Source organism: Urocampus carinirostris, chromosome 8 (assembly GCF_059441175.1).
Source record: "Urocampus carinirostris isolate Australia breed hairy pipefish chromosome 8, RoL_Ucar_1.0, whole genome shotgun sequence".
Classification (NCBI taxonomy): domain Eukaryota; kingdom Metazoa; phylum Chordata; class Actinopteri; order Syngnathiformes; family Syngnathidae; genus Urocampus; species Urocampus carinirostris.
In genome coordinates, this window is record NC_142356.1 from 25,403,434 (window position 1) to 25,417,734 (window position 14,301).

General features: G+C 40.6%; 1 protein-coding gene across 1 annotated transcript; it reads left to right on the forward strand.

The window, feature by feature from the left end:
* Nucleotides 1-1,386: 1,386 nt before the first annotated feature.
* Nucleotides 1,387-11,867, forward strand: frg1 (FSHD region gene 1). Its single transcript, XM_088343125.1, has 9 exons — nt 1,387-1,521; nt 2,437-2,504; nt 2,611-2,733; nt 8,029-8,086; nt 8,187-8,301; nt 10,521-10,625; nt 10,704-10,795; nt 11,576-11,686; nt 11,773-11,867. Exons 1-9 carry the CDS (start codon nt 1,463-1,465, stop codon nt 11,807-11,809), a joined length of 768 nt encoding a protein of 255 aa, XP_088199251.1. The 5' UTR covers nt 1,387-1,462; the 3' UTR covers nt 11,810-11,867.
* Nucleotides 11,868-14,301: the final 2,434 nt, after the last annotated feature.

A 14,301-nucleotide genomic window follows, 5' to 3' on the forward strand; every position in this document is an offset into this window, starting at 1 on the left:
CTTTGGCTTGGTCTAGCGAGGTGTTGAAAATGTCTGTTAGTACACAAGCCAGCTGAACGGCGCACTCCCTAAGTACCCGCCCCGGAATGTTGTCCGGGCCTGGAGCCTTCCTTGTGTTGACCCTTCTCAGGGTCTTCCTCACGTCAGATGAGTCCAGGTGGAGTGCTCTTTCGTCCTGATTTGGAACCGCTTTCGCTGCAGGGGTGCCGTTTTGTGCCTCGAACCTTCCAAAGAATTTGTTGAGGTCATTCAGAAAGTCCATGCTAGTGTTCTGCACTGGGGCGGTGGTTGGCTTGTAACTGGTGATGGCCTGAATGCCTTTCCACATATCCCTGGTGTTGGTTGTGCTGAGGAAACGTTCCTGGATTTTTTGACTGTGCGTTCGCTTTGCTAGTCTGATAGCCCGGTTCAGGTTAGCCCTTGCTGATAACAGCGCCTCCTTGTCACCAGATCTAAAGGCAAGGTTCCGTAATTTTAGTTGTTTCCGTATTTCAGCAGTCATCCAGGGCTTCTGATTGGCACAGGTGCATATAGTTTTGTTATTGCTGACGTCTTTTGCGCATTTACTGATGTAGGCTGACACAGAAATGGCGTACTCATCTATATTTATTTTGTTGTTGTAAGTGGCAGCCGATTTAAACATGTCCCAATCAGTGCAATCAAAGCAGTCCTGTAGTGCCTCCATTGCCCCCTCAGACCACACCCTCACCTGCTTCACTGTAGGTTTTTCTCTGGTCAGCAGGGGCTTGTATGCTGGAATTAGCATAATAGAAAGGTGATCTGATGAGCAAAGGTGGGGGCGGGGGGCTGCTTTATATGCACCTTTGATGTTTGTGTAGGCCAGGTCTAATGTGTTCCTACCTCTTGTAGCAAAGTTTACATGCTGATGGAAATGCGGGAGAACTGTTTTCATATTGGCCTGGTTAAAGTCCCCCGCCGCAATAAAAATGCACTCGGAGTAAGCATGCTGCAGTTCACTCACAGTTCGGTAGAGAACGTCCATTGCCTCCTTCGTATTAGCGCTGGGGGGCACGTACACGGCAGTAATGATGGTCGCGCTAAACTCCCTCGGTAGGTAGAAGGGTCTGCAGATCACCGTCAAAAGTTCAATGTATATATATATATATATATATATATATATATATATATATATATATATATATATATATATATATATATATATATATATATATATATATATATATATATATATATATATATATATATATATATATATATATATATATATACATATATATAAATACTTTTTTTTTTTTTTTTTTCAGACCTGCGAAGCTTTGGACCCGCGAACGTCGAACCGCGAAGAAGCGAGATCCCACTGTAAATAAAAAAGGCAAAATTGAAAATCCCTTCTGCGGCCACCGTATTTGTTGTCAGTGACTAACTTCCGCTTCCGCCTGCTCAGCCGTGCTAGTTTGCTAGCCGCTACGCCAACTACACGATGACAGAATATTCAAGCGTAAAGTCTACAAAATTGGTTTTAAAGGGACAAAATAAAGGGTAGGTTGAGAAGTCGTTGATGGTGTTCGATAGAACTAGGAAGCCTAAAAGCTCGAATGATGCTTCGGTTTTGGTTGTCATGATTGTGCTAAATCCTAACATGTACAATTTGGGCTAATGGTAATTTTTTAATAGACAAGCTATCATAATACCTTTTATTTTCGCCCAAACTGAAATTCAAATTATTTAATAGTGTGCTACAACGCTGTTATTATTTTAAAAGGATTTCCTTGACCTAGTTTTGAAATCTCGTATTTAGCGTATATATATATATATATATATATATATATATATAAGGGCTCAAAAATCAAATAAAAAGTTCTTTCTAGCTGTGTTGGTTTTTTAAACGACGTGACAGATCTTAATTGTGATTTATATGACCCACACAGTATTTTGATGAAAAAAACATTGTATAAGAAAGACATCAACATTTTGATGGGTAAAACTGATGACAGTAGGAATTTTCTTTTTGTCATTTCTGCACATCAATTCCAGGTGCTCCGCTTGCACTGCTCTACAGTATTCATACAATTGTATTTTTTGTTTAAGTCAAGTCATGTTGTATAGCCTTAATCACAAGGAGTCTCAAAGGGCTGCACAGACCACAGATTATTGCAAACTACAGACTATTATTACACCATCCCCTGATCCAAAACCTACATGAGAGCAAAGAAAAACTCAAAATCCTCATCATGAGTAAAATGAAGAAACCTTGAGAAGGGACCACACATGAGGTAATCCCCCTTCCAGGATGACCAGGCTGCAATGAATGTTGAAATACCAAATAATACACTATTGCACATCCAAATAGTTTCTTTTTTACAATTTGTAAATACCTTGTGATACAGATTTTCTTCTTCTGTATTCATGTAAACCAGAATGACAAGAGAGTATTTTTATACCTGAAAATTACAGAAAAAAGAAGAAAGACAAAAATAAGAAGAGAAGGGGAGGAGATGATGAATCCAAGCAGGATATTGTCGGTATGTAGACTTCTTCATTTGCTCTATCAATAAGAATCCCTCATTGTTGATGTTTCACCTCCAGTCGTGCTTTAATAAAAGTTGATTAAAATGTTTTCGGCACCAGGAGGCTGGTGGGCCATTCGGCATTTTGGCGACATCACCGGGACTGTTGCCATTGAGATGCATCAAAATTCATACATACATGCCCTGGATACAGGACTTTTCACGGTTGGTGCGCCACACCCAGGTGAGTGAAATAAGTCAACTTTCTAGATTTGATGCTGCTGTTTTGGTTTGCAACCGTATCAAGAGGCTCAATAGTAAACTCTTGAACATTCATGAGTGCAAAAGGCATATGTACCCTTTAATGCTAAGCATTTTTTTGTATGTTTCTGAGTAATTTTTGTGACTTTGGGAGCACCCAAGAGTGTTGAGCCAGTTGGGTGTCAGAATGTTATATTTGTTACAAAGGGGTGGGAATATTTGGGAGATTTATGATTAGGGCTGCAACGACCGATTATTTTAAGAATCGATTAATCTGACGATAGTGTTTTGGAATAATCGATGAATCGGATTTTTTCACACATTATTGATTTCCTCTTTATTCAAATATTGAAATTTGGTGGACAAATAAGAAAATGTTGCACAAACAGAATTTCTTACAATATTAAATTAAAAATATCTGGGTTTTTTTTAAATAACAAATCTGAGTTTGTCAAATAACAAACAAAATACATACAAACGGATGCTATACATATATAAGTACAAAAAAAGGAATCTGTTGTTTAAGGTACATGAGCTTTTGGAACAAGAAACCAATGCAAAATCTGAAAACACAGTGACACAAATAAACATTAAAATTACAAGTGTTTGTCAAATAACTTAACAATAAACAAAAATACATAGAAATCAACGGTATACATTTGCAAATGTATGTGATTATTTTTTTTAAAGGGGATCGAAAAAAAGGTATTTTTGATGTTTAAAGAACCACGAGCTTTTGGAACAACAAATTAATGCAAACGTGAACACCCAGTGATTTTCTCCATTAACAAGCAAAAAGTAACCACTGGCAACTTTGCTCACTAACTCACGCACTCTTCCTTATTTGAGAACTTTGCATTGCAATGCAAAAATGTGGGCATGCCAAAGAGGATCTCATTGATGACAGCTGCTTGCTGTGGCGTGCATGATGTCTCTTTCTCAACATGGAGCTTGTCATTGTTTGCTGCTTTCTATTGAGCTAAGAACGTATAGTATGACTATTATTATGGCCCACATTATTATGGACAAAATCCCTCAGATCTTGCCAGAAAAGTAAAACTTGATGCCTAATCTTAAACTTATTAACACCATTTTGTGCAAGTTGAGCTTTTTAATAAAGCATAAATAAACACTGCTTAGGCCTACTACCTTTGGGCACATGCTTGTTAAAATATTGTATTGTTTTGCTGAATTTTTTTTCTTTGTATGTTTTGTGCTAATAATTTGTTGTTCCCTTTTGTTGATTAGTGGGTGGTACTGCTTTTTGTGCTGTTCCCAAAAAGTGCATTCTTTCATTTAACTGAAACAAAATGTATCTCGCTCACACACACAGGTCACTATTAAGCTACTAAGTAAACGCTAGCACATCAAGCGAGCAACCAAAGACCAACATTACGTTTCCTCACGTAATCACTCAGACTTTGCCAGAAAATTAAAACTTGATGCTTCATCTTACCACTATTGTGTGAAAGTTGAGCGTTTTTGTATAAATCACAATTAAACACTGCTTAATATGATTTGACTTAAATAAAAAATATCTCTCACACACACACACGAGTGAGCTGTCATTAATCAGCTAAAAAAGCAAACGTTAATATCAACTAGTTATCAGAGACGGAGGTCCTGTTTCCACACCTAAAAACGCAAATATCAAAGGAATACAAATAAATTATATAGTGACTTACCTCTCTACTGAGGTGCCTTCATCCTCGTCATTGACTCCATGTTTTGGTTTTGATTGCTGCCTCACCAATGTGGTGCTCCCGTGCAATATCACTTTTGCAAAGCTTGCAAGTAACACACTTATTTGTTTTGTGAAGTGTGGAGTGCTCCCACACTTTTGCCGACTTCCGTCGGACTGTTTTCCCCGTGTTTGTCATGTTTCATGAGTTGAAATTACCGTCGCCTACAAAATAGTGCTTTAGTTTGCACTCCACCTCACTCTTTTATGCTTGCCGACTCGCGCTGCGTGTGACGTCCTTGGCTCTGCGATGTGCTCAGTAACGCATAAATCGCGTGAAACAACAAATCAAAGAAATAGATTGTTGCCAGCGTTTGTAATCAGCGATTTTATTGATTCATTGTTGCAGCCCTAATATGTATACATGTATGAAAATGTTTCCTGTAGTTTGACAATTTCCCCTCTCGGTGACGCTTGTAAGAGATGTAGCAGAGGCGTGTTCACATGCCTTCAAAAACATCTGTGGGTTATTTTTTGTTTAATCTGTGAGCAAACCTTCAGTTTCCAGTCAACTGTTATACAGAAGTTAGAGGAAAATTCCCCAGGCACCAGCTTCACACAAGTCCTTCGTCCAAACTGAAGCCTGTATGAGGCTTGATAATACTCAAGGCCTCCTTTGTAGAGACTATATAACAATTATAGAACTATATTGTGGCGAGAATTGGGGGAGGGGGGTCTTTAAGGTGTTTTAATGAGGAAGGTGTTAAATTTCTCTGGTTAAGTAAGTAGAGAAGTATGGCACTACCGATGCAATGCACGTCCACCACATTTCCCTTAAAATGGAATTGTGAGACGTCTGACTTGGTGGCCAAAGAGGAGTCCAGGGAAATAAGACGTGGGGTAGGGTGGGGTAAGGGGGAGAAACTTTTGCTGCAGGCCACAAAACGGATCCGTTTTTTTTCTTTTTCTTTTTTCTCTCTCCATTTAGTTTTTTTAACATTGCTTTACAGCTTAATTCAGAACGCGTTTAATAAGTCACTGAAAACTGCTGGGGGATTGAAAGCCCCCAATTCCCCGGGTGTCTCCTTCCTCACATCCTCTGCATGGACTGGAAGCTCACGGCCAGGAGATCAAAGAGGACCCCAGATGGAATTTACAAGGACACAGAGGACATTAAAAAAAATCTTCTAAATCTGCTGTACTCAGATGACACCAAGTGGACTAGAAGGGGAATGTTGACTGGTTTCAAAGTGTTGTATCACTTCTTGTGCCAGATGCAATTCATTTTTAGCTTAGAAATGGACAAAATATATTTAAATGTTGTCATCATTTTACATTTTTGGAAATTGTCTAATTCATATATTTGAGGTCTAAAAACTTGGGTTAGTGGAGTTCAGATTTAAAAGAAAATATGGTGAAACTTCATTTTGCTTTTATGATGCATATAGGTATCTGAAGGAAAATTGGAGGGCAACATTATTAAAGCCAGCCAGATGAATATCTATGTACTGGACTGTCTCAGAAAATTAGAATATTGTGATAAAGTTCTTTATTTTCTGTAATGCAATTAAAAAAACAAAAATGTCATACATTCTGGATTCATTACACATCAACTGAACTATTTCAAGCCTTTTATTATTTGAATATTGCTGATTTTGGCTTACAGCTGAAAAAAAATCAAAAATCCTATCTCAAAATATTAGAATACTTCCTCGGACCAAGTAAAAAAATAATTTTATAACAGCAAAACTAAATCAATTATTTGAAAATGTCCATTGATGCACTCAGAATCCTTTTGCACGGATTACTGCATCAATCCGGCGTGGCATGGAGGCAATCAGCCTGTGGCATTGCTGAGGTGTTATTGATGCCCAGGATGCTTCGATAGCGGCCTTCAGCTTATTTGCATTTGTAGGTCTGGTGTCTTTCATCTTCTTCTTAACTATACCCCACAAATTCTCTATGGGGTTCAGGTCAGGGGAATTAGCAGGCCAATCAAGGACAGTGATAGCATGGTCAGTGCACCAGTTACTGGTGGTTTTGGCACTGTGGGCAGGTGCCAGATCATGCTGGAAAATGAAATCCTCATCTCCATAGAGCTTTTCAGCAGATGGAAGCATGTAGTGCTCTAAAATCTCTTGGTACACAGTTGCATTTACTCTGGACTTGATGAAACACAGTGGACCAACACCAGCAGCTGACATGGCTCCCCAAACCATTGCTGACTGTGGGAACTTCACACTGGATTTCAAGCAACTTGGATTTTGCTCCTCTCCAGCCTTTCTCCAGACTCTGGCGCCTTGACTTCCAAATGAAATGCAAAACTTGCTTTCGTCTGAAAAGAGGACTTTGGACCACTCGGCAACTGTCCAGTGCTTCTTCTCCATAGCCCAAGTCAGACGCTTCTTCCGTTGTCTTGAGTTCAGAAGTGGCTTGACCATGGGAATACGGCTATTGTAGCCCATTTCCCAGACACGTCTGTGAACTGTGGCTTTTGATACCTGGACTCCAGCTTCAGCCCACTGTCTTTGAAGCTCCCCCAAATTCTGGAAGCGGCTCTTCATCACAATTTTGTTAAGGCTGCGGTCATCTCTCTTGGTTGTGCAGCGTTTCCGGCCACATTTTTCCCTTCCAACAGACTTTTTGTGGATATGCTTTGAAACTGCACTCTGTGAACAGCCTGCTCTTTGAGAAATTTCTTTTTGTGTCTTACCCTCCTGATGGAGGGTATCAATGATGGTCCTCTGGACAGCAGACAGATCAGTAGTCTTCCCCATACTTGTGATTTAGTTTACTGAACCAAGCTGAGTGTTTTTAAGGCTCAGGAAACCCTCGCAAGGTGTTTCGAGTTAATTAGATGATTCAGGTGATTAGTTGAATAGCCTACTTGTATACTTTTTCATGATATTCTTATATTTTGAGATAGGATTTTTGAGTTTTCTTAAGCTGTAAGCCAAATTCAGCAATATTCAAATAATAAAAGGCTTGAAATAGTTCAGTTGATGTGTAATGAATCCAGAATGTATGACATTTTTGTTTTTTTAATTGCATTACAGAAAATAAAGAACTTTATCACAATATTCTAATTTTCTGAGACAGTCCAGTATAGTTACAATCTCCTGGTGTCTTTGAAGTCAACTTTTAGTGTTTTAAGTAGTTGAAATTGGAATACTTGTCTTTGTATTGTGTTTGGGATTGGAGTGTCTTGCCGTTTGAGTTAAAAAGATAACTTGACATCTTAAGCTTTCAATGTGCAAAAATGTTCTTGAAAAACCATTGAATGCTCTTTGAAGACTAAAAAAATGTTTAACTGTATGAGATTGTTTTTAGTTTTTTTTTTTTTACATGTCTAGTATAACTATGAATCTAAAAGCAGGAAGCTGTTTCCTCCCCCGCCTCTAATGGTGACCCCACATGAGCCCGTAGGAGAGTTTTTGCATTATTAATGGCCAGAAGCCAGGGGTGAAGAAATTATGCACATTGAAGAAAAAAACATAGTACTATTTTTACCTTTTAATGATACATTTACCTTTCTCTCCCTTCACCTCTTGTTTAATTCTTAATTAACTGGAATTTTTGTCTTCTTTTTTTTCTCAGAGGACGAAGGACCAGACCCCCCAGAACAGTTTACTGCGGTTAAGCTCTCTGACAACAGGTGATAGAGCAAGTGCAGACAATGTTTTGAGAATGGCTGACCAATCGACAAAGGTTATTTAAACAAGTAAAAACATTCATTTAAAACAAAAAACTTTCAGGATCGCCTTGAAGTCTGGCTACGGTAAATACCTGGGCATCAACGCAGACAACCTGGTGGTAGGCCGATCCGATGCCATCGGATCCAGGGAACAGTGGGAGCCCGTTTTTCAAGAGGTGTGTAACCACTTCTTTGTGACTTACTGCCTATGAGGGTTTGTTTTAGATGAACAGGTGTGTTTGGGGTAGTTTTGAGGGTCTTATGAGGCACCCTTAGTCTTAAATTGTTCGTTTTTTTCAGTCAACTAAGCACCTTTAAAGCTCTGTGATGTTTTTATCAAGTCACATTTATTTGTCCGCGACCCTACTGAGGATAAGCGGTGCAGCTAATGAGATGAGACATTTATTTGTATAGTCCTTTATTAGAAAAAGTCTCAAATGGCTGAACAGACCACTTTTACAACATCCCCTGATCTGAAACCTACATGAGGGCAAGAAAAAAAAACTCAAAAAACCTTAGCATGGGGAAAATTGAGAAACTCTGCACACAATAAAAGCTATCCTGAGCATAAAAATCAAGACTTGAAATTGCAAAATTAATTAACAAGAAAATTCGCCCAGAATTACAGTGCATGCAGGCAAAAACATTGCGAGTTTTAGGAGAATCAACAGATAGTACACATTCATCCTAAGCATTAAGTGTAGGTAATAACAGAATGGTAAAGGTCCAGTTGACAGCGTTCTGTCTGAAAATCTAGACCGATGCATCAGGCTCTCGAAGGCGTAGAACCGTCAGTACGATGGCGCAGAACACATGCACCCTGCAATATCCAGACTCATCCGTCTCCCTCAAGGAAGAGAAAACAAAAGTCTGAGGTCAACATCACTCAGAAGCTCCATAATATAAGTCTTCAGTCTAGATTTAAACACTTGGGCTGAGGTTTCAGATCATGTTTCAAAGGTTTTACGTTCAAACTTCAGCTCCTGGTTCACGTATCACTTAACCACGAGGTTGTTAGAGCACCACTTACTATGGTATGTCTTGGGCACTTACAGACATACGGCGCCCAACCCTCTACAGCCCTTAGGTAGACACTCAAAATAAGGAGAGAAAACATCAATTGAATTTGAAAGGAGGGCTGGGAGAGGGGCTTTCAGATAAGAGTATTCCATGCCGTCCTAACGCTTCCTTCAAAGCCCTATCTTTTTATTAAATCTTCAAGGTTACAAAAAACAGATCAACGCTAGGTCTTGAAATCAAAAGAACAAAAAACAGATCAAACAGATCAACGCTAGGTCTTGAAATCAAAAGAACAGCAACATGATTGGCCAATAGCAACAATGATGTAATGGTTGAAACAACAAACAACAGTCAAAATAAAAAACTAGCTTCTTATGAAAAATTCTTTGCTGGTGTCCAATCAAAGTACAAGTAGTTGGTATTTTCTACTTGGCACTGCTGCCTGTCACACCTTCTCCGCTGCCGATGGATCAGCTGCAGGGTCGTCAGCTAGAAACCACTACTCACCAACGTTTCGCTCCCTTCATCGATAGAAGATCTCGTGGTTGCAGAGCAGTGACAGGGTTGTCTCCCTGCCACCCCCTGCAACTGATAGATGTTCCCTCCCCTGCGGCCCATTTCCTTTTCTTCCTCCTCAGTCAAAGTGAATAACTGCTTTTCTCGGCCTCCTTTGCCCTGATTACCCTTTTCAATTTCCCTTCTGTCACTTTTGCATCCTTCAAAAGGTGTTTGGCTGACTGCCCCATGTAGCCTCGGTGGCAGACCTCCACAGGTTAGATTGTCGCTTTCCACCCAGTTTCCTGGCACTATGCAGCCAGCTCCAAATACTTGACTTTCTTGCGCTCAAAGGCAGCCTCAATTTCCCCTTCTGATGGCACTGTGAGTTGGATGAGGTGCACCACGTTTGCCTTGATGTCCCACACCACAATGTCAGGGAGGAAAAACGTTCTTGTGATCTCTGTTAGGAACCGGAGCTGCCTTTTGAGATCGACTCTCATGTTCCACTTCTGAGCCAATATTAAAAACAGAATAAACTTATCAAGAAGGAAGAGAATTTCAAAGGACTGTGGCCAGAATGGAGAACATTCTTGAACCTGCAGACTTCTTCTTGGCCCTTGGAATCATAAGTAGACCAGCATTTTCCAAGTAGGGGCATCTGGTGCAATAAACTCTGAAAGATAAGAGGGGGACATGCAAAGTAATGTACAACGTGAGCAACAGAACCTTGAAATCACATCATAAATCCACGGGGGGGCAGTGCAGGTCAGCTAAAATTGGGGTAATATGATCAAACTTTCTTGTCCATGTCAAAAGCATCACAGTAGCACATTGCACCACCTGCACAACTAAACAGCTTTGGTTGTTCCCGGATCAGGGCAAGATGGCTCTCCTGGCCGCCAACAGCTGCTTCATCTCGTACAGCGAGAGCGGTGACATTGAGGCCACAAGCAAGACGGCGGGTGACAGCGAGATGGTGAAGGTAACTTACCATAACCCTCTCTTCTTCCTTTCAAACCCCGTTTGAGATTTTTTTTAACCAGGAGCGTCCATCCTGCAGATCCGCTCGTGCGCCGAGCGAGACGTGAAACCCAAAGACAACATCGCAGATGAGGACAGGGGCAATGTCAAATCCTGCGAACTCAGTTACGTGTAAGTACAGCCAACATTTGTTTTTACTACTATTCCATGTAGGTCGGTTCAGTCCGAATTTCCCTTGAAGTGATTGCTTTGATGTCCATATTGCTGCTCAGCTGACCCGCACGGCCTCCATTTTATGCTGCTTTTTTATTTGCTTCTGACTAATAGACTTGGATTCACTTTCGTGCGTGTCAGCATTTCTCGTTTTCCTCATTACGACTCTTTGCTCCGCTGTTAAGTCCACAAAAACGCTTGACGGAGCACAACTAAAAGGATATACAGTAGATATATACAATACGGGGTGGAAAAAATAATTATGGTTGGGAAAACTTGAAAAATAGTTGAGAATGACCTCCAATGACTTTTAACACTGCAGTGATTTTGTTTCTGTTATTTGTGCCTCAAGTCCACATGCTGACATAATGTTGACAAGCAAATTGCAGCACTTTGATTCGTAAGCACGTCTTCCAAATGACACACGCCAAACAAGACGCGCATCAAATGAGACGCCTGTTTATGCACGCCTCGTCTGCCGGCGTCTCCAATTTGTTGGCACACAAACACTTTTTGTTGTCGTTGTGATGCGGAAAACGATTGGCCCTCATCTTGTTTCCTTTCTCCAAATGTTGTTTGAGCGTGATTGAAAACGCAGATCAAAGACATTCAGCCCGGCATTGTGCTGGTTTACAGATTCACAACAGCTCCAAAGATGGGCTTGACGAGGATTTTCAAGCCGAATTGTGATTTCAATACAACATTACTTTTTTATTCTAATCATTTTTTACATGACAGGAAGAAGTTTCAGAGTTTCCAGGACCGTCGCCTACGGGTGAACGAAGAGGAGCCGTCCTCGCTGAAGAAAGCCAGACTAGATGGGAAGTTTCACGAGGCTTTACTCGACAGGTAACGACAAAATAAATGTCCGCGCACATTTTATTTTTCTTCTTTGAGACGTACATCGTAATAATTGCAAATATGTATCACTACAGGAGGAGCAAAATGAAAGCCGATCGATACTGCAAGTGAATTGTTACTGTAGTTTTGAAGGATTTTTATTTTTTAATAAACATGTTGTGGCCATTTGTGTACAGTGGATTTTTTACAATAAGTCAAGTAGAGGTAAAACATCAGACATCTGCGTGACTGTTACCGCTGATTAATTAACACCCATTTCCAGCAATGGTCAAAAGCTGATCCAAGGCAGAGGAGAGACATGGTGCAGGCCGAGGTCCGCCAATTGGAGGAGGAAGGCAGGTGGTCCAGGGCTGTGGAGCTTGGAGTCCAAGGAGCCTGGACGAAGTGGGACCTTCCAAAGCGAAGGATGCCCTGACCAGAACTCTGGAGTTTGCAATCTTTCCGGATCTCTTTCTTGCTCCGTTCAGTGTACGACACCCTTCCAACACCAACCAACCTGTACAGGTGGGGGTTGAGGGAGGACCCACAGTGCAGGCAATGTGGTGGGAGATGGACACTGGCGCATATACTGGCAGGATGCCAGACTGCTCTTAGCCAGGGCAGATACCACTGGCGCCACGACAAGGTCCTCACTGCACTGGCTTACATCTTACATCATGGCTTACATCATCATCTTCGTGATTTAGGGCTATACAAATAAAAATGACTTGACTTGACTTGACTTGGAGTAGGAAAGGCGGAAGAAGCACCAACCTCAACCTAGTCCAACACATTCCATCCAGTTCATCTGGGAAGGGGAGAAACCAGCATCCTCCAAGAAGAACAAGAAGAGCCTCCTGCAAACAGCACCAGCATGGCAGATGAGGGTAGACCTGGGAAGGAAATTACACTTTCCCAAGGTGGTCCAAACTTCCTTGAGGCCAGACATCATGATTTGATCAGAAGAGGCCCAAAAGATCATCCTGATTGAGCGAACGTGGGAAGATGGATGCAGCGAAGCCCATGAAAGGAAAAACTCCAAATATCAAGAACTGGTCCAAAAGTGGAGGTCAGGTGCAGGGGCTTCCCAGCACAGTCTGAATGGGACACAATAACAGCTCTGAGAATAAGTGGAAGGGAGAGGAAAGCAGCTGCCCATAGGGTGTGGGAAGCCACAGAGAGAGCCTCTTGCAGGCTCTGGAATAGGAGAGAGGAGTTTAGCTGGGGACCAGGAGAAGATGGGCGATGACTGGCCATTACTGCCGGTCCGCCAACTCGAGGGCGTTGTGGTTTAGGGTCGAAACGCCCAGTGACAGTTGGCCACCACCTGATGACATCTTCTCCTGGTTGAAGGCTACAGTCACTGTTTGAGCGACTGCAAAGTTAGCGCTGATTAGAAGTGTATGTAATGGTAGAGACATAATATTGCATTTTTGTGACAATTTCATATCCTTGTAAAAGTTAGGGGAGTCTTTTCAAGTGACACAACACATTGAGAGTAAGTTGTGGAAGCAAATATCAATTGATCACTTCTATGGAAAAAAAATATTGGTTTCACATGTCAATCTTTGATTCAGTGTTGTTGACTTCCCATTTTTCTTGGTGTCACACTGAAACCCACATCCAGCCGAGTTCTTTGTGGAGGGGAACCATTATGTCTTAAAGCAGGCTTGTCAAATACACAGCCTGTGGGCCGTACCCGGCCGATCTGATGATTTAGACCGATCTACCATAAATTTCAGAGTATGTCAAGAAAAGAACTGAGTCTTTTGGTCATTTCTATCAAAAGTTACGATTTTTTTTTAAATAAATCCAAAGCAAACGCTCTCTCTGACTGCCAGAGTGCATTAACGGATACATACTCCCAGCTTTAGGAGGCCCAGCCTAGTAGTTTACATTGATATACACGTTGTCTAATCTTATAGCCCATGCACTGCTAAAACTTTTGTTTTTTATTTCTTTTGTATTTACTTCAAACCAGTATGACTCATTAAGAACAACATTTTATTTTTTCATCGCTCCCAGTTCAGTTTGTATCACATGGTGAGTTGGTGCAGATCAAAAACTGAGTTCACTCAACTGTTAAATTATTCCGTTGACAAATTCAATGCCAAACATGAAAATGATTTTCCCGTTTTTCAATAACGGTCTGATGCTAAGAAAAGATCCCTTGTTATCCATGATTTTATTATGTAGGGTAGGCTACTATAGTAGGCTGATTGATCGAGGAGATATCTGAAAACTACGGTTAACTAATTTTACTGTAACGCTTCCTTTACTGTATTGCTTGACCTTATTTTTCCAAACACAAATGTACTTTTTTAATATAACGGAATATCACCAATGTTGACTTTTATTCAGGAAGAATAATCTTTTTTTTTAGGGTATTTTGAGGGGTTTTTAATTTGACACGACATTGTTGGGTTATACAACCATTTGGCACAAACTATTTTAATTAGGAAACCTTAGTGCGTGTGAAACAAAAGGAAAGTTGGGGTTTTTATATGCTTTATTGAACATATGCATATACAGTACCATACAAAAATCGTATAACAATGTTGCGTAAACAGTACATTAAAACTACACCAAATCAATATACCAATCTAGAAAAAGAAAAAAAGACA

Coding starts and splice junctions, on each gene's coding strand:
- frg1 (XM_088343125.1), top strand. CDS start 1,463: ATGACAGAATATTCAAGCGTAAAGTCTACAAAATTGGTTTTAAAGGGA. Junction 2,505..2,610: donor ATCCAAGCAGGATATTGTCG/GTATGTAGACTT, acceptor TTTCGGCACCAG/GAGGCTGGTGGGCCATTCGG. Junction 2,734..8,028: donor GGTTGGTGCGCCACACCCAG/GTGAGTGAAATA, acceptor TTTTTTTCTCAG/AGGACGAAGGACCAGACCCC.